Genomic DNA, 20890 nt, shown 5'->3' with positions numbered 1-20890 from the left:
TTTATGTGCTTGCATGGGTGAACAAAGAGGCACAGGACGCATGTACAGCCTCAGTGGATACTGCTATTCAAAAGACTCTAGTCTTGCAATCAGGAGGTGCATGCACCCCTGTAGTGGCATCCATACTGACAACATTTTAAAGAGCCACAATTGCCACAGGGTAAGTAACCATTCTTGTCATTTGCTCCTGTCCTGTTGCAAGGTGCAATGGGCCTTTTTTTTTTTTTTTTTTAATGATCTAAAGCTTTTCACTCTATATACATGATCTTCAAACAGCTTACCTATAGGTGTTGGATACTGAAGATTGTAGCACTGGTAACGAATGTTGTTTTCATTTCTGCAGTGGGAATATGAATCCTTTGGCATAAATTTGTTTAAATTATCACAAGTTTTAAGTCTTGTTAAGAACAAACTCAGTCTGCCCCAGGGAGATTTTCATTCTGTCATGGATCTAGTAAATTTAGATTCAGTTGGATTATTCCCACCCAGAGAGCCATCTTGTGTGATAATTCGCATTAGTTCTTTGCGTGTTGGTTTTCATTGTGTTGTAATAATCCTGGTCTCATTTTCTCACCTTGTTTTCCATTACAGCACCAAGTTTTTACCTTATTTTCCAGTATAGAACCAGGTGCAGGGAACCTGTGCTATTGATTTGAAGGAATCTTTTGATTTCTTGAATGGGTTGCTGTGTTGCAGATTTAATTTCATACCATGACAGATTATGCTAGTTCTGCTCATCAGCTCAGGAGCTCTCAATCTGGTAGCAGAATTGCATAACCTAAGCAGAATTCATAGGCATTTTTTCCTTCCTAGCATATTTCCACTCATCTCCAAACTGGATTGGAGAGAGTTGCCTCTTATCTTCATAATTGTGGTTATGTATGTGCAGATTTGACATTTATTCTTTTTGGGAATGTTGGTTTCGTTCTTTATTTTAACTTGCTATTTCCCTGGCTCTCCCCCCTACCTGGCAGGGAAGGATTCTCGTCTCCTTGTCTTCAGGATGAGCGCTGTACGAAATGGCATAGAAGCAAAGCAGATGGCAAAGAGCAAATATGACTGCAGAGAAAATAAACTTGAGAAAACAAAAGGTGATTTGACTCTCATTTATCAAAGACCCAATTAAGGCATTGGGCCAGAAGCTGCCAAAGGTCCTATTGGTTCCCATGTAGATGTTGCAGCAACTGACCCTTAGTTATTCTCCTCTGGACAGTGGATTGAAATCCTGTGTTAGATAGTATGTGAAAATAAATTTGGACTAATTCCAATTCCCATATGTGCACTTCCCAAAAATACCACATGACTTGGTAGTTTTTACCTAGGAGAAGTTCTGAAGCAGAATAGATATATTGCAAGCAGGATTGAAGGACTCTGGCAGAGCTATGTATGGAGACCCAGGACTGAAATGATAGGGCAGTGCTGCACGTCAGACTTGGTGCATTGGTGGAATTGTATGAGTTCCTAGTACATGGAATAGCAAGGGAGTTGCACCACATTGTTGAGTTGTATTGGAAAAGCTGAGAGCATTTCTAGATGGGGAGCAACAGAATTTTATGGGATAGGGTTGAGATGCATACTACCTCTGGCACAAGCCTATGCATGTAGTCATTCACATCCATAAGAAATTATTCATTTGCAAATTTTAGAGGGTGAATAAATAATTAGGTTTCATTTCACAAGGAACTATGTGGAGTTTGTGGGCGTGTTTCTTGAAGGGAATGTTAATACTTGCATTATCTCCTTAGGCTGCCATTTATATGCCATTAATACTCACCACAGCAGTGAACTGAGGATTGTTGTGGCTATTAGGAACAAACTGCTCCTCATCACAAAGAAATACAATCAAGGCAACAGTTTAACCAGTGTCTGTTTGATGTCACCCCTGTCTGAATCACCAGTGGAGGAATTCCAGTACATCAGGGTATGCTTGAGACGTATCACTAAAAATACCTTCTCTCACACTGGGCTAACCTGGTTCAGGAGGGGCACACATCTTGGCTTTCTAAACCCCAGGATTGGTTCAAGTGAGAGGCCCAGCAATGGTGATGGAAATCCCACTACAGATACTTAAACAAAAATCCTCCACTTTTTTTAACTGGGCTCTTGTTCATCAATGAAACATATTTGTGTATAGCCTGTCTGCCCTCTAACACAGCTCACTGGTCACCACCTGTAGTACAAACTATTTCCAGTGAGAATATGAAAAGTAGAATAATTCCTTTAATTTCCATCTTAATGTAATGTCATTTACATTACAGGAGATTTGTCTCTCTGACCCTCCAGTTATCATGACTCTGGTGGATGGACCTTCTGGAGACAATGACAATATGATCTGTGTAGCATATCGACATCAGTTCGATTTAGTTAACGAGAGTACTGGGGAGTCCTACAGGTTACACCATATTGAAGCAAGCAGGGTAAGTTCTCAGCATTAGAAAAGAGTTTGCTAATGTAACTATACCTGTCACCATAAAAGTCGACATAGCTATCCTTGAGCCCATAGTGACTTATATCACCTTCCTTGGAGCACCAGTTTGGGAGGATCTTGGCTTTTTTTGCTTTTAATTTAGTTTTTTAGCTATTATCTATGCTCCCACTCTGCCTTAGACCTGAGTTCTTTTTAGGGTACCTAATGGTGATTTTCCCCAGGCAATCATAAAGTAAGACATCTCTGACTGGTACTCCTAGGTGTATCACCAGGTGGGCAAAAGTCTTGCATCTCAGAGTCTGGAATATCACTGTCAGCATAGCTGTAAAGCCTTTTCCTTTCTTCCTAGCTCAAAAACTTTTTTCCCTTTTAGTACAGGGTGTGTGTGTGTGTAAACTACTCTTTGTTAGCCATCAATTTCAAATTAAGATTTGCATAAACCAAGACTGAACCAGCTTTCCCTGCCTTCTAAACAGGTCTGAGGAATAAACTCCCTCCTGTTTGATTGCCTTTTCTAATCTTGCATATTCCTCCTGAGGGCCTTTGGTATTCCCCTTAAGGTCTATTTTTAATATAGGTTAATGACCGGGTGAGACCTCATCTGGAATAGTGTGTGCAGTTTTAGTCTCCCATGTTTAAGAAGGATGATTTCAAAGTGGAACAGGTGCAAAGAAGAGCTTCTCGGATGATCAGAGTAATGGAAAAGCTACATTATGAGGGGAGACTGAAGCAGCTTTTTTTGTTTAGCCTAGCCAAAGAAAGGCTGAGGGGAGATATGATTGCTCTCTACAAATACATCAGAGGGATAAAAACCAGGGAGGGAGATGAGTTATTTAAGTTAAGCACCGCCGTTGACACAAGAACAAATAGATCTAAACTGACCATCAACAAATTTAGGCTTGAAATTAGATGAAGATTTGTAACCATCAGAGGAGAGAAGTTCTGGAACAGTCTTCCAAGGGGAGCAGTGAGAGCAAAAAAACCTAACTTAAGACTGAGCTTGATAAGTTTATGGAGGGGATGATATGATGAGATTGCCTACAATGGGATGTGGCCCATCTGCAACAGCTAGTAGCAAATATCCCAACAGCCAGAGATGGGGCACTAGATGAGGTTGGGAAGGAATTTCCCCCCAAGTCAGATTGGCAGAGACCCTGGGGTTTTTTGCCTTTCTCTGCAGCATGGAGCATGGTCACTTTTTGGTTTAAACTCGAGTAAATGGTGGATTCTCTGTAACTTGAAATCCTTTAAATCGTGATTTAATTACTTCAGTAACTCAGCCAGAGGTTATTACAGGAGTGGATGGGTGAGGTTCTGTGTCCTGCGAAGGCCAGGACTGTAGGCTAGATCAGGGGTGGGCAAACTTTTTGGTCTGAGGGCCACATCTGGGTATGGAAATTGTATGGCGGGCCATGAATGCTCACAAAATTGGGGGTTGGGGTGCGGGAGGGGTTGAGGGCTCTGAGGTGGGGCCAGAAATGAGGAGTTCAGGGTGCAGGAGGGGGCTCTAGGCTGGGGCAGGGGGTTGAGGGAAGTGGGGAGGGCTCCAGCTGGGGGTGCAGGCTCTGGGGTGGGGCTGGGGATGAGGGGTTGAGGTGCAGGAGATTGCTCCGGGATGGGACAGACGGGTTCGGAGGGCAGGAGGGGGATCAGGGCTGGGGTTGGGGTGAGGGAGGGGTTCAGGGGTGTAGGCTCTGGGCGGCGCTTACCTCAAGTAGCTCCCAGAAGCAGCAGCATGTCCCCTCTCCTGCTCCTACACAGAGTCGCAGCCAGGGGACTCTGCACCCTGCCCTTTCCACAGGCACCACCCCTGCAGCTCCCATTGGCTGGGAGCCATGGCCAGTGGGAGCTGCGGGGGCAGTGCTTGAGGCAGGAGCAGCATGCGGAGCCCCCTGGATGCCCCTATGTGTAGGAGCTGGATGGGGGACATGCCGCTGCTTCCGGGAGCTGCGCAGAGTGGGGCAAGCCCCAGATGCTGCTCCCTGACAGGAGCTCAAGGGCCAGATTAAAATGCCTGGAGGGCCAGATGCTACCCCTGAGTCGTAGTTTGCCCACTCCTGGGCTAGATGATCACGATGGTCCCTCCTGGCTTTAAAGTCTGAGTCCTAACAGTAATTTCTCAAAACAGAGCATCTGTTACTCAGTTTCAGGACGCCCTCTCTCTTACTCAGATGCTGGGTAAACAGAAAATGTGGTTTTCTCCTCCCTCCTCAATAGGCAACAGTCCATGGATGTAGAAAACACATAGTATTTATACAATTGCTCTTGTAAGCATTCCTCCTGTTGGATCTATCTGCCACAGTTCTGTCTTTTTTAAAGTCATCATTAATTCTTTTTCTGTCAAGATTCAGTGCGCCCAATAAGGCATTTTGCTATTAGATTGTAGTAGCTGCAACTCAATGCACAGCACGTAAAAAGTAATCAAAGCAGGTAGTATCAGGAGTGATGTTTTGGAGCAGTGGTTCCCAACCAGGGACACAAGTACCCCTGGGGGAAAGCAGAGGTCTGCCTGGATGTACATCAATTCATCTAGACATTTGCCTAGCTTTATAACAGGCTACATAAAAAGCACTAGCAAAGTCAGTACAGACTAAATTTCATACAGACAACAACTTGTTTATCATAGAATCATAGAATATCAGGGTTGGAAGGGACCTCTGGAGGTCATCTAGTCCAACCCCCTGCTCAAAGCAGGACCAATCCCCAATTAAATCATCCCAGCCAGGGCTTTGTCAAGCCTGACCTTAAAAACTTCTAAGGAAGGAGATTCTACCACTTCCCTAGGTAACGCATTCCAGCGTTTCACCACCCTCCTAGTGAAAGTTTTTCCTAATATCCAACCTAAACCTCCCGCACTGCAACTTGAGACCATTACTCCTTGTCCTGTCCTCTTCTACCACTGAGAATAGTCTAGAACCATCCTCTCTGGAACCACCTCTCAGGTAGTTGAAAGCAGCTATCAAATCCCCCCTCATTCTTCTCTTCTGCAGACTAAACAATCCCAGTTCCCTCAGCCTCTCCTCATAAGTCATGTGTTCCAGACCCCTAATCATTTTTGTTGCCCTTCGCTGGACTCTCTCCAATTTATCCACATCCTTCTTGTAGTGTGGGGCCCAAAACTGGACACAGTACTCCAGATGAGGCCTCTCCAATGTCGAATAGAGGGGAATGATCACGTCCCTCGATCTGCTCGCTATGCCCCTACTTATACATCCCAAAATGCCATTGGCCTTCTTGGCAACAAGGGCACACTGCTGACTCATATCCAGCTTCTCGTCCACTGTCACCCCTAGGTCCTTTTCCACAGAACTGCTGCCTAGCCATTTGGTCCCTAGTCTGTAGCTGTGCATTGGGTTCTTCCATCCTAAGTGCAGGACCCTGCACTTATCCTTATTGAACCTCATCAGATTTCTTTTGGCTCAGTCTTCCAATTTGTCTAGGTCCCTCTGTATCCTATCCCTGCCCTCCAGCGTATCTACCACTCCTCCCAGTTTAGTATCATCCGCAAATTTGCTGAGAGTGCAATCCACACCATCCTCCAGATCATTTATGAAGATATTGAACAAAACCGGCCCCAGGACCGACCCCTGGGGCACTCCACTTGACACCAGCTGCCAACTAGACATGGTTGTATGGTTATACTACTCTCTATATTATACACTGAAATGTAAGTACAATATTTATATCACAGTTGATTTATTTTATAATTATATGGTAAAAATGAGAAAGTAAGCAATTTTTCAGTAAGTGTGTGCTGTGACACTTGTATTTTTATGTCTGATTTTTGTAAGCAAGTAGTTTTTAAGTGAGGTGAAACTTGGGGGTACGCAAGACAAATCAGGCTTTGGAAAGGGGTACAGTAGTGTGTAAAGGTTGAGAGCCACTGTTATGGAGTATTATGAAAGTGATACAATTTAAAAAAAACAAACAAACCTGAGCATTTATCATTGCTTTTGTGCCTTTTCATGAAGTTTTAAATACCAGCCACAACTGCCTAAAACTACTTCTTACATTCTTGGAGTATTGCGTGAGAATTTCTTAATAACTTGAACTCAAGAAATGGCTTTTAGTCTTATCTAAGAAATCACGCCCAATGCAGTACTGAAATTGGGAAACAAGCAGAATTAGTATTGTATTTCCAATGGCCAAAATGTTCTAACTTGGTTGCCTGAAGTTAGACATCTAAATAAATGCCCTGATTTTTCAGAAGTTTTAAGTAACCACAATTCCTATTGATTTCTGTACGAGCCTGGGATGGTCAGTATCTCTGCAAGTCAAGCCATTTTGGACTTGATGCCCATCAAATCATTTCACTTTGGTCACCAAACAGCTGTCATTTGGTAACAGCTTTTTGTCACTACAGATCTGGGATAGGTCTGAATGGGTGGTATGTGTGTGTATGTATGTATAATGTCCCTATGGGTGCTCCACTTTAGGTGCATTTGTATCCCTACATTGCTGATTGGAGAACTTTGGTAACAGTGTCCATTCGGCCCGCACATCCACTATACTCCCTTGTGCCCCACCAGGAGGCTAATCAGCTTGTGTGGACGAACCGTCCCTCAGTTCTTTTTCAACTGCCCCTGGCTAGAGACAGAGCCATTAGCAGTCTGTTTGTGATCGTTATCTCTATTCATTTTTATAGCATTTTTAGTAGCTAGTTAATCTCCTTCCTTCCTTCCTTAGCTGTACATTTTCTTTATTTTCTCTTTTAAAAAAAAACAAACCACTTTTAATTTTCCCCCTTTGTAGGGGACCCTTTCCCCCCAGCAGGGTATGCCTGGCTCACCAGGCTTCAAGAAGTGCATCCCATGTAAGTTGGCCATACATATGGCAGATAAACATATACGCTGCCTCGGGGAAGGCCACATTCCTCAGAAGTGTGGTCTCGGTCAACAATTTAAACCAAGGTCTCGTAAGGACAGGGAACTGAGAAAAAAAATCATCCTGATGGAGGCAGCCCATCAGCCTTCCCTTGACCAACACTAGGAATCACCTAGAAGGTTTGAATCTTCCCCACAGCCCTCGAAGTCCAGGGTCTATGAGTCAAAAAATCAGCCGCAGACCCTCATGAAAGGTATCTAAAAAGAGATGTGTAAGCCTCAAGCTAGCTGAAAAAGATCACCGGCATGCTCGGTATAGTTGGTACCAAGACCGTCCAAGCACGGTACCCATAGCTCACAAAGATCTGGAACAGCAGGTACCATTGATGCGCCTAAAAACCTGATGGGCACTGATGGATGAGGACAGGAACAGGGTGCACACCATTAAGATGATGCTTTTGGTATGAGTGGTACTTTCGGCACTGTCAGGTGTGAGCCACCCAGCATCAGAGTACTCAGTACAGGCAAGATCCCCAACTCCCACCGTATCAGCACCAGGTCGGTCAGGACTGCAAGAGTTCCAGCACTCAAGAGAACTCAGGGTACCTGATATACCTGAATTTCCCCTTCTCGGCACTGGGGCTCCAGTACCAAGTCTCCTCCAGATACAGGAATCTTTGGCACCATGCCATTCACCTCCACTTTCTAGTGGTGATTCAGACAGTGAGCCAGAGGAGGTCATCTCTCATCACTCCTCCTATGATCCCTATGGTGCCCATTATAAGGGGCTCCTCAGTCATACCCTCAACCTACTCTGCCACCACCATGGTAGGCCAGCCATGGGAACTGCCACCAGGCTCTGTCCCAGTGGCCCTACTGGCATCCCTGCGTCGAATATAGACCTCACATTTTTTAGACTTCCAGCTTGACTCACTGTGAGCCTCTGAGACATTCTCCCTCAGCCACAGCATCCAGAACCTCTGAACCTCCAAAGGAGATCTTGCCGGAACAGGAGGGAAGAATCGAGAAGGAAGTTAATCAAGAACCAACATCTCCTTCTCCTCTCCAGATGAGGCAGCGATGCCCACTGACAGTTTCCGGTTTTCCCAGGATTTAGCTAACAGGGTAGCAGACATGCTTCAGATGCCCCTGGAGGAGGTAAAAAATACCCATCACAAGTTCCTTGACATCTTATACTCTTCCTCATCCTCTGGAATAGCCCTCCCAATCAATGAGACCCTTCTGGAGCCAGCCAAGACTATCTAGCAAACCCTAGCATCAGTGATGCCTACCTGTAAACAGGCTGATAAAAACAGTTACATCCTGACTGATGTAAGGAACTGAAAAACCAAAATTTCTTTTTTCTCACCCTCCTCCTAATTCCATTGTCATCGACATGGTAAAATCTTGGGCCTGCCAGCACCAAGTGAGATGCACTCCTTATGACAAGGATTGGAAACACCTGGGCCTCTTCAGGAGAAAGGCCTACTCCTCTGCCACATTGCAATTTAGAATGGCAAATTATCAAACTTTAACAGATAAATATGACTACATCAGTTATACAAAGCTCAACACTTTTATTGATCAACTCCCAGAGTCACACTGTGACCAGTTCGAGCTATTATCCATGAGGGACAACTAGTAGCCGAAACAGTGCTCCAGTCAGCTCTCAATACAGCTGACACAGCTGTCCATCTCCACTGTGGTGGTTATGAGGCAAGCGTCTTGGTTATACCTGTCTGGCTTCCCTAAGGAAGTGCAAATGACCGTAGAAGACCTTTCCTTCAAAGGCACCACATTATTCGGTGACATATCCCTGACATATCCCTTAAAGATTCCAGGGCCACTCTTCACTCAGTGATCTATACTCCTGAACAAAAGAGAAAGTTTAGTCCACAACCTCAACATAAATCCCACACTTCACAATTCCGAACCAAGTGTTTGAGTCTCAGAGAAAGAAATCCAGTTTTTCCAACACCCTTCCTCATCCCACTTCAGAGACCCTTCTCACAAGATTTACTAAGATAAGTAACAGATCTCCTCCTCCGGTTAGAAGCCATAGAACCAGTACCTCAATATCTGTGAGACAAAGGTTTTTACTCTCATTACTTCCAGATACCCAAAAAGAAAGGGAGGTTGGGGGCCCATAACGAATCTCAGAGCTGTAGACAAATTTGTCAAAGCTCAAAAATTTTGGATGGTCACACCAGCAATGATTATCTATCTCTGGAACAGGGAGATAGGCATCCTGTAGATCAAGGGCTGAAAACCAATTTCCACATATCGATCCTACCTTCACATAGATGATTTCTCAGATTTACCCTGGGCAAGGACGACCACCAATACAGAGTACTTCCCTTTGGCCTCTCCTCCATGCCAAGAGTATTCTCCAAAATCCTCTCCATATTGTGGGTCACCTATGCTCCCGGGAGATCATGATCTACCACTACGTGGATGATTGTCTCCTCAGAGCCTGCTCCTTCAACAAGGCCCGCAAGGTTACCAAAACCTCAGTAGACTTGTTCATGGAACTGGGACTACAGATCAATGTCCAAAAATCAACCTTCACCCCTCTACAGCGCCTAGATTTCATAGGAGCTGACCTTGACTTGTTACAGGCCAAAGCGTTCCTACCACAGCACAGGTTCCACAGCTTGGCCACATTCATAGAGACAGTACAAAACAGCCCTCAAATATCAGCCAGACACTGCCTCCAACTCCTGTGGTATATGGCCCAGCAGTGATACCTCATGCTAGACTTTATATGTTGTGCCTCCAGATATGGTTCAGCTCAATCTACAGATTGAAGAGAGACAGATTAGACAAACCTCTGTCACTACTCACCAAGGTCAAAAACTTTCCTGGATTGGTGTAAAAATCAAGCAAATGATTGCAGGGGATTCCCTTTTCACCATCATTACTTCTCACCACCGACACATCCCTCATAGAATGAGGCGCACATCTAAATGACCTTAAAACACAAGACAAATGGTCATCCACAGAGATGTCCCTCCACATCAGCCTCCTCAAGCTCAGGGTGGTCAGGAATGCCTGTACCCATTTTCTCCCACTGATCAAAGGAAGACACACAAAAGTCTTAACAGACAACATAGCATTATACACTACATAAATTGGCAGGGAGGAGCCAGGTTTCCCTCCCTTTGTGCAGAAGCACTAAAGTTATGGAACTGGTGCATTTCCCACAACATCACATTATCAGTGGCCTACCTTCCAGGAGTACAAAATTCAATAGCGGACAGCCTTAGTTGCAAATTCCCACACAATCACAAATGGGAGATAAATCCAGCAGTGCTTCAGGACCTGTTCAGGCAGTGGGAGACACCGACCACAGACCTGTTCGCCACTTACCTGAACAAGAAATGTCCACGCTACTGCTCCAGCACAGGGATAGGGCAAAATTTATTGGGCGACACTCTCCTTCTGTGTGATAGGGACCTTCTCGATGCCTTTCCCCCATTTCCCCTGCTGTCAAAAGTCCTATTAAAAACAAAAAGAGAAGGAGCACACATCATACTGACTGCTCCCACCTGACTGAGACAGACTTAGTACCCTTACCTGTCACAAATGGCTACAGGCCCACTGATCTCTCTCCAACCCACGCCATACCCAGAACGAAGGACGCACTCTACGTCCCAACTTGAGGATACTCCGCCTCAAGGCTTGCCTCTTTCATGGTTCCAATGCATAGAAAGGTCCTGCTCAGGAGGTACAAGAAGTGTTACTACACAGTAGGAAATCCACTAAATGTCATACTTACCTGCAGGAGTGGTCCAGGTTTCAGGTTTGGTGTAATTCCCAACAAATTTCTCTGACATCTGATACTTTTCCAGTGGTCCTAGACCATGTACTGACTCTCAAAAAATTAGGACCATCTCTCAGTTCACTCAAAGTTCACTTTGCGGCTATAGCAGCCTTCCATCGATAAGTAGAGGGATACTCACACCGAACCACAAAACAATTCCTCAGGGATATAATAAAACTTTTCCCTCAACCCAGACATCCCACTCCAACATAGGACCTAAACTTAGTACTGAAAAACCTAACTAGACGTCTCTTTGAATGCATAACTACTTGTTCGCTCACATACCTGTCGATGAAGACCGCTTTCCTGGTGGCGATCACCTCAGCAAGGAGAATAGGGGAAATAGCAGCACAGATGGGACCCTCCCCCGCAACCCGCAATATTGTTTCGGGACAAGCCACTCTAAGACCGCACCTGAAATACATCACCAAAGTGACCACCTCCTTTCACATAAACCAACTGATTCACTTCCCGAGCTTTTACCCCAAGCCTCACTGTAATAACAGGGAGGCTATACTGCACACATTAGACATTAGGAGAGCCCTGGCTTTTTACCTGGATAGGACAAAGGCTTTTTAGGACATCTCCTGTGCTTTTCCTTTCTGTTGCAGAGATCTAAAGGCTCAGCGCTATCAGCCCAGAGACTCTCCAAGTGGATATTGAACGGTCTTAAACAATGCTATCAAGTTTGCAACATAACACCTCCATACGGTATTCGCGCTCACTCCTGAGGTCTGTCTCCTCCTCTGTTGCCTTCCTCAAGAATGTCCCTTTGTCAGAAATCTGTATAGCAGTAACCTGTGTGTCTGCTCATACCTTCACAGAACATTATGCAGTAACCAGAAACTCAACTCTGAAGCCCCAGTCCTCCAGTAGGAATACTGCTCGGGAGTCACTTACAGTGGGAGCACCTATAGGGGACATAGCTCGAAGAAGAAGAGGAAGTTACCTTGTGCAGTAACGATGGTTATTCAAGATGTGTGTTCCTATGGGGGCTTCACAAACCACCCTCCTCCGCTCTACTTTAGAGTTCTTGCCAAGGACTCCACAGTAGAGAAAGAACTGAGGGGGGTTCGCCCACACGCTCTGGTTAACCTTGTGTCAGGGCACAATGAGGACAGTGCATGTCGGACACTATTACCAACTTTCTCTGATCGGCAGCACAGGGACGTTAGTGCATGTACAGTGGAGCACCCATAGGGAGACACATCTCGAGGAACCATCGTTACTGCACAAGGTGAGTAACTTCCTCTTTCCAGGTCCCATTATCAACTGCCTGAGCTATACAGACCCACTAAACAAGGGTATAAATGTCCAGTACAGTCTCTTCTGAGGCTGGTTGGCTAGAGAATAGCGAAGGAGACACTGCTCAGGAAACTGATTGTTTAAAAAAAAAATGTTAAAATCCTTTTCATTAATCTAGTAGTATGATCTGGAAAGTGTTTGTCTAGTATAATCTAGTGCAGCGGTTCTCAAATTGTGTCGGGACCCCAAAGTGGGTCAGGACCCCCTTTGAATGAGGTCACCAGGGCTGGCTTACACTTGCTGGGGCCAAGGGCTGAAGCCCAAGCCTCACTACTGAGGGCCAAAGCCTGAGGGCTTCAGGACTCAGGTTGCAGGCCCCCTGCTTGGGGCTAAAGCCCTGGAGCTTCAGCTTTGGCCCCCCTGCCCGGAGTGGTGGGACCTGGGCTTTGGCAGGCTCAGGCTTCGGTCCCCTGTCCTGGGGTCATGAAATAATTTTTGTTGTCAGAAGGGGGTCGTGGTGCAATGGAGTTTGAGAACCCCTGATCTAGTGCAACCAAGGGTTTCATACCACACCTCTCACTGTACTGATTCCAGTCCAGTATCCATTATAACTAGTTTATAGTTTTGCTTGTGCTACTTACAGAATTTCATGATTATTTATTACATACTGCACCAATATTGGTAGTATTACATACTACCAATAATTAAATTTTTATTTTTATATAATTTCAGCAGATAAAATCTGTTTATTGTAAAGCTTTTTAATCTATTTAAATTTTCACCATTACGCATAATTATGGGTTTAAAGCATTTTTGGTTATCAATTTAAATATTCGCAGTTACAGGAAATTATGAGGGTCAGGCAATAATTATTTAATGTCAGTAGATGTTGAGATTCAAAAAGTTAAAGCTTTATAAACCACTAAAACACAAATTTTATATTTTTACTAGAGCTGTTGATTAATCACAGTTAACTTGTGATTAATATTTTTTAAATGGCGATTAAAAAATTGTGATTAATCGCAGTTTTAATTGCACTGTTAGATAGTAGGATAACAATTGAAATGTATGAAATATTTTGGATGTTTTTCTACATTTTCAGATATATTGATTTCAGTTAACAACATAGAATACAAAGTGTACAGTACTCACTTTATATTATTTTTATAACATATTTGCACTGTAAAAATCATAAACAAAAGAAATAGTATTTTTCAATTCACCTCATATAAGTACCATAGTGCAATCCCTTTATCGTGAAAGCGCAACTTACAAATGTAGATTTTTTTTTGTTTGTTACATAACTGCACTCAAAAACAAAATAATGTAAAATTTTAGAGTCTACAAGTTCATTCAGTACTATTTCTTGTTCAGCCAATCGCTAAGAGAAACAAGTTTGTTTCCATTTACGGGAGACAATGCTGCCCGCTTCTTATTTACAATGTCACCTGAAAGTGAGAACAGATGTTCACATGGCACTTTTGTAGCTGGCATTGTAAGGTATTTACATGCCAGATATACTAAACATTCATATGCTCATTCATGCTTTGGCCATCATTCCAGAGGACATGCTTCCATGCTGATGACGCTTGTTAAAAAAATAATGCATTTATTAAATTTGTGACTGAACTCCTTGGGGGAGAATTGTATGTCTCCTGTTCTGTGTTTTACCTGCATTCTGCCATATATTTCATATTATAGCAGTCTCAGATGATGACTCAGCACGTTGTTCCCTTTAAGAACACTTTCACTGCAGATTTCAAGAAGGTACCAATGTGAGATTTCTAAAGATAGCTACAGTACTCAACCTGAGGTTTAAGAATCTGAAGTGCCTTCCAAAATCTGAGAGGAACAAGGTGTGGAGCATGCTTTCAGAAGTCTTAAAAGAGCAACACTCCAATGCAGAAACTACAGGACCCAAACCACCAAAAAAGAAAATCAACCTTCTGCTGGTGGCATCTGACTCAGATGATGAAAATGAACATGTGTTGGTCTGCGTTGCTTTGGATCGTTAGCAAGCAGAACCCATCATCAGCATGGACGCATGTCCTGTGGAATGGTGGTTGAAGCATGAAGGGACATATGAATCTTTATTGCATCTTGCACATACATATCTTGCAACACCAGCTACAACAGTGCCATGCGAATGCCTGTTCTCACTTTCAGGTGACATTTTAAATAAAGTGGGCAGCATTATCTCCTGCAAATGTAAACAAACTTGTTGTCTGAGTGATTGGCTGAACAAGAAGTAGGGATTGAGTGAACTTGTAGGTTCTAAAGTTTTACATTGTTTTATTTTTTAATGCAGTTTTTTTTGTACATAATTCTACATTTGTAAGTTAAACTTTCATGATAAAGAGATTGTACTACAGTACGTGTATTAAGTGAATTGAAAAATACTATTTTATTTTTACAGTGCAAATATTTATAATAAAAATAAATATAAAAGGAACACTGTACACTTTGTATTCTGTGTTGTAATTGAAATCAATATATTTGAAAATGTGGAAAATATCCACAAATATTTATATAAATAGTATTCTATTATTTAACAACGCGATTAATCACGATTATTTTTTTTAATCACTTGACAGCCCTAATTTTTACGTGAGGCTGACAAAGTAAATAGCCTTAAATCAAAAGAGCATACCTGTATTTACTATTCATTCACTAGTCCATTTGTAAGAAGCCTAATTCAAAAGTCTAAATCACCAGATTTTGACTGTAGTAAGTTCTTGAGCAGCCATTTCTTACTTTGCCTGTCTGTAAATTTCAGTTATCATCTATGGGAATATATTTTCATATATATTTGTGGTTTGTGTGTATACCATGAAATAGACATTTACCTACATTTACCAATAAAAATCTAATCCTTCTAAACCTATTTATGGGCATTCAAGATACTGAATTTAGTTGCAAAGAATCAGTTGAGGGTTACAGTCTGAGAATTTCTGTTGACCATACTTTATCAAATTTTCCACTTTCTCCAGTGTCCATTTTCTCTCATTCTAATAATTCTCAGTTTCTTAATTGTAGCTGTGTTTTCCAGGGTATCGAAAACTGTTCAGCCATGCTTTATTGTCATATAGGAATTCATTAAACCTGGAACAACTGCCAAATTGGTCTCTCTTATGTTTTTCAATGCTAAGATTCCTGAGAGGGAAGATATGTGTGCTTATGGTCTTTCCAGCCTCCCAGTCATGGTGTGCAGTGTTGGGGTTTTTTGTTTGATGTTTTACAAAGTTTCATTTTAGAGCTGGCATTTTTAGCACTGCGTGGTGGCTCAGCCTATTTCTCCCTTGAATGCTGGTCCCTATGTGTATTCCACTGTTGGTGTACACGTGCTCCATGTGCCTGAGAGTGGAGATTTCTAGCAAGTAGCCTCCATTGCTCAATGCCTCTGCAGTTGCTTTCCTTGTGGTCCATACCGAAGATATAAGGGGCGGTGCAGACTGATGCCTCTCCAGTTCCTTTTTTACCATCACATGGCCTTAGCAGGAATTCTCCAGTGTCTAGAACTGGTCCTCGTAGGCATTCTTGTCTATAAATATTTAAAAGTTTTAAGTTAGTTATCATTAGATAAATAATTTTTAAGTTAGAATCTCCATCCTGAGAAATACTCTGTCAGTGAAGGACCTAGATTATGACCAGGCTCCCAGGCTTTAAGAATTGCCTTTTCTTCCCCCACTCCTTTTTGGTCAGCGACAACCCCCAGCACTGCCTCTACTTGAAGAAGCTTATTTCTCCACTCAGTGCAGTGTCTACTGCTCTTTTCTCAGACAAACGTGACAGGAGCAAGAACTCCAACTTCGGAAGCACCTAATGGAGCACACTGTGAGGGCTCAATCAGATCCAGACAAGGTGATCCATTCCTTCTTCCATTCCTTGTAGGCATTCTGCTTTCTCTTAATAATCTGTTTGAGATGCTTGTTCATCCATCTTGGTGTGCAACCCTTCCCTACAATGTTTTCCCCTTTGCTTGGGATACAGGATTCAGATAATTTTTGCAATTTTGATTTAAAGTAATTCCAAGCCACATTCAGATCCTTGAGTTCTTTAATCCAGTTCACTTCTGTAATTAATTCCCTAAATGTTTTAACGTTTGCCCTTTAATAATCAAAGACCTAGTTGCAGACCTATTTTTGTTTATACTTCCTTTTAGTTTAAACTGCGTTAACTCATGATCACTCAAACCAATGTTGGCCTAGTGGTATTTATTTCATTAAAAATATTAAAGAGGTTTCTATAAATATCCAAATAGGATCCTGGGAGTCTGTCCTCCAGCAGGGCTGCTGTACAGACCTCAGACAGGTTTCAGAGTAGCAGCCGTGTTAGTCTGTATCCGCAAAAAGAAAAGGAGAACTTGTGGCACCCTAGAGACTAACAAATTTATTTGAGCATAAGCTTTTGTGAGACACAGACACACAGCTGTATGAATAGGCTGGGGTGGTACAGCTGCGCCGGAGGAGCTTGCCAGCGTGGGGCTGCCCGTCAGCCCCATGTTTTGCTCCTCCTGTGTCTTTCTGGTACACAGTACTGGCTATAAACAGCTTACTGGTACAACATACCAGACTATAACGCTCTACTTGCATGATTGCTGCCCCATCTCATAGCATCCCTGGGAGTCTCTGTCACTATAGAAGAGTTCACTCTAACTCTGACTCAGACTATAGACATAATAGGAGTGACCTTCAACTCAGGACAAAAGCTTATTTTCCTTATGCACAGATTCCAAGCCCTGGGCAGACTGATAGATCGGGCTATGCACAATCCTTGGTCATTGGTCCAGATGCCATTTGCCAGATTCCACCTCCACTGCCTGCAGCCTTGGCTTCAAGCAGCCTATATACCAAACAAACACAGCATGAATTCTTAGGAACAACCCTCATCGAGATAAGGACCTCTCTGACCAGGTATAAGGAACTGGCACAAGTGTGCATGTGCATTCCTTTCCTATATTCCACACCCCATAGAACAATAATCTCAGATGCCTCTTTGTTAGGGTCAGGGGCTCACACAGATGGTTACATAGCATAGGGCATTTGGACGCCTTGGGAAACCAGGATATATGTAAACTTGCAGGAACTCAGGCAGTCTGAGAAGCATGCAGGGCATTCTTGCCATTAATCCATTCTCAAAATGTTCTTACAACATCAGACACTATGACAACTGTATTATACGTAAACAAATGGAGGAGCAAGATCTGTTCTCCTATGTGTAGAAGCGGTCACCTGGTGTATCTCCCAGGAACTCAGAATTCACTAGCAGACAGCCTCAGCAGGTACTTTGCCACTGACCACAAATAGGAATTGCACAGTTCAGGGATGAACAGCATCTTCGCTCAGTGGGAAACCCCTATCCAGGATCCATTTGCCTCTCAGACAAACTGGAAGTGCAGCATATACTGTTGTTCTTCAAGTGATTGCACATGTGCATTCCACTGTAGGTGTGTGCATACCCTGAGCACGGTCACCGGAAAATTTTCAGAGGTACCTGTTGAGATGGCTTGAGCACTCTCTGGTGCTGCACGTGCTGGTAGAAAGTATCCAGCCGAACCTGTGCCCCCTCCATTCCTCCTTACCGCCCGGACAGGTTCATAGAATATCAGGGTTGGAAGGGACCTCAGAAGGTCATCTAGTCCAACCCCCTGCTCAAAGCAGGACCAATCCCCAATTTTTGCCCCAGCTCCCTAAATGGCCCCCTCAAGGATTGAACTCACAACCCTGGGTTTAGCAGGCCAATGCTCAAACTATCCTTCCCCCAGGTTGCTGGAACTGTTCTCCTCGCTTTGGCAAATTTTCTCAGTGGTCTTCCTTTTCCTATAATTGTATATAGTTTGGTTAGTTGTAAATAGTTTTTAGTCAGTTTAGTGTAATTGGTGTATCTCAGTTAGGTGGTGGAGTTTGGTCCGTTATGCAGTGCTGAGGCATGCCTCGGTCACAAGGCTTCAAGCCCTGTACTTCCTTCAACTAGGCTATGTCCCTGAGCGACCCGCAATCTAGATGCCTGAAGTGCTTGGGAGAGGTTCACGTTGGGGACTGCTGCCAGATTTGCAGGGACTTTCAGCCTCACATGAAGAAGGCCAGAGTGAAGTATTTACTCTTGGAGGAGGCACTGAGACCTTTCTCTGAGCCGAGTCAGTTGGACTCAGCACTAAGTACATCAGTTTTGGTAAGGGCTCTGCCGTGCAAGAGTCCTGGCACTGTTCACCATCACTAGAGCCAAGGAAAAGGGACAAGAAGCAGCCAAATGAGGTGGGAGAATCTCTGGCACCAAAGATGGCCAGGCATTGGGATCAGAGTTGAGTGCGACCTAAGCCATGCCACTCCTCTGCCTCAGTATCGCAGCGGCCAGCACCACTGACCTCCAGCTCTTATGAAACATCATTGACTCTGGTACTGGATGAGCTTTCTACTTTGGGAATGCAGCGTGGTACTAGTGCTATTGCGGCGCCCTCCACATTGGAGGCATTTGTCGCTGCCAGAGACCAGCTATCGCTGGCTCTACTAGTATCTCTGGCAGTACAGGAGTTGTCAGTATTGGTGCTGGCAGGCAAGAGGGAACCTGTTGTTCCCAGTTACTGTCTGCTATGAGGCCCAGCAGTACTGTCTAAGGGGAAACCAACAATGCTGGCCTTGACACAGCCTTCCCCACCTTGGCACTGGTCTGCAGCACCAGTGGGAACCGCACCTCCATGGTCACCAGATAGATACTCATCATATTCTGAGTTGGAGGTTGGGTCGTACTCCTCCTGTCCCATGAGTCACTCCCACCACTCTCCCAGACACTCCTACCCTGCTATGGACCCAGGCACACGGTGCTATCAAGTACTTATCCTAGAGGTCACTGGGCACCTATGCTGATGCAGTGGCCCTTTTGAAATCCATAGGTTTCCCCCAATTCAGAATTCCTATTCAAGACACTCCTATTTGTGCCTCTGAAAGAAGAACATCATTGCCTCATTGGGCAACACCTGATCTGGACTCCATGCCAAATTTCAGGAACCGGTTCTGTGGGATCCTGCTGATGCAGAAAGGAAGGGTATTCTCAGTTAGTGCTGGCCTCCTCCTCCTCCCCTGACAAAGTTGTCAGGAGTGAGCATGTCACCTCACCAAGAGTTGTTGAAGAGGATGGCCTTAAATTTAACCATACGGGTGGAGGTAGTGAAGGAGTCCTCCCATAATCTAACATTTTAGCCATGGCGGGCTCATCAAAAGTAGTCCTGCCTCTTAATGAGGCCATTAGGAACCCTGTTAAATCCCTGTGGCACACCCCCACTTCCCTTCCACCTACATCAAAAAGAGCTGAGCAAAAATACTTTTTGCCTGTCCAAGGTTATGCGTTCTTGTACACTCATCCCCCGCCGCCACCCGAGATCTCTGGTGGTATCTACTGCCAATGAAAGAGAAAGGTAGGGTCATCAAGATGCAACACCTAAAGCAAAGGACTCCAAGAAATTGGATTTATTTGGTAGAAAGTTTTATTCTACTTGTGGGGTTGCAGCTTGGGATCACAAATCAGCAGGTACTGCTGGGCAGATATGACTTCAACATGTGGGACTCTATGCAGAAGTTCAAGAGCTTGCTCCCCCAAGAGGCCAGGCAAGAGTTCTCCTTGCTGGTGGATGAGGGGAAATCAGTAGCAAGGGCTTCCTTGCAAGCTGCCCTGGATTCGGTGGCCAAGTCCATGGCTTCAGCAGTGGCCGTGTGCAGGAGTTCAAGACTACAGTCTTCTGGTCTCCCACAGGAAGTCCAAGAAATTCTTCAGGACCTACCTATAGAGGGAGGATCGCTCTTTTTGGATCAGACTGACATGAAAGAGATCTCAGAGGAAAAAGAGCAGAGTTTTAGGTATAGGTCACCACTTGTTTCTACCTCAACATCAATGCCGCTCCTCCCCCGACATCCAGGGGATTCTAAGCAGGCATTTTGATGGGCCACTGGAGGACATCATACCAGTTTCTGATGCAGGATCCTATTTCCCCTTTATTTGTGGACGTCCTGTCCCACTTCATCAGTGCATGGTCCCATTTCACCATGGACCATTGGGTGTTGAGCATGGTGGAAGTGGGATATACCGTCCAGTTTATTTCTACCCCTTCTTCCCATCTTCATTCCCCATCCTCCTTCAGGGACCCCTCTCAAGACCAACTTCTAGCCTAGGAGGTTCAATCTCTCCTTTGTGTGGGAGCCGTAGAAGAGGTTTCACCGAATTTAAGAGAGAAGAGGTTTTACTCCTGTGATTTCCTAATCCCAAAAGCCAAGGAGGGTCTCAGACCTATTCTAGATCTGCGCCAACCTCAAGAAATTAAAATTCCACATGGTCTCCCTGGCTTCCATTATTCCCTCCCTGGATCCATGGGACTGGCCGCCCTTGATTTAAGAGATGTCCACTTTCATATATCGATTTACCAAAGCCACAGAAGATTCCTCAGCTTCATAGTGAGCCACATGCGCTACGAATCTGCAGTACTCCTGTTCAGTCTGTTGGAGGCTCCATTGTGGCTGGCCTCAGTGTACTCGCCAAACCACCACCATCTGGACTCTGGACTCATGGTACCTTCTCAGATTC

At 44.3% G+C, this 20890-nt stretch overlaps 1 protein-coding gene across 8 annotated transcripts in view; it reads left to right on the top strand.

Moving 5' to 3' along the window:
- The window catches only part of GARNL3 (GTPase activating Rap/RanGAP domain like 3), a 232634-nt gene that overhangs the window by 175796 nt on the left and 35948 nt on the right, over positions 1–20890 (top strand). For all 8 annotated transcript variants that reach the window (XR_013634773.1, XM_078849155.1, XM_073314497.2 and 5 more), the window contains 3 exons: positions 975–1091; positions 1746–1921; positions 2259–2417. Coding sequence is in view for 7 of the 8 variants with exons in the window: in XM_078849155.1 (XP_078705281.1) it covers positions 975–1091; positions 1746–1921; positions 2259–2417 (452 nt within the window). In the remaining variant the exon portion in view is untranslated. The remainder of the gene's footprint in view (positions 1–974; positions 1092–1745; positions 1922–2258; positions 2418–20890) is intronic.

The sequence above is a fragment of the Lepidochelys kempii genome, chromosome 16, assembly GCF_965140285.1.
Source record: "Lepidochelys kempii isolate rLepKem1 chromosome 16, rLepKem1.hap1, whole genome shotgun sequence".
Taxonomy (NCBI): domain Eukaryota; kingdom Metazoa; phylum Chordata; order Testudines; family Cheloniidae; genus Lepidochelys; species Lepidochelys kempii.
The sequence above is the reverse complement of the archived record's forward strand: the minus strand, read 5'-3'. Positions and strand labels throughout refer to the sequence as shown.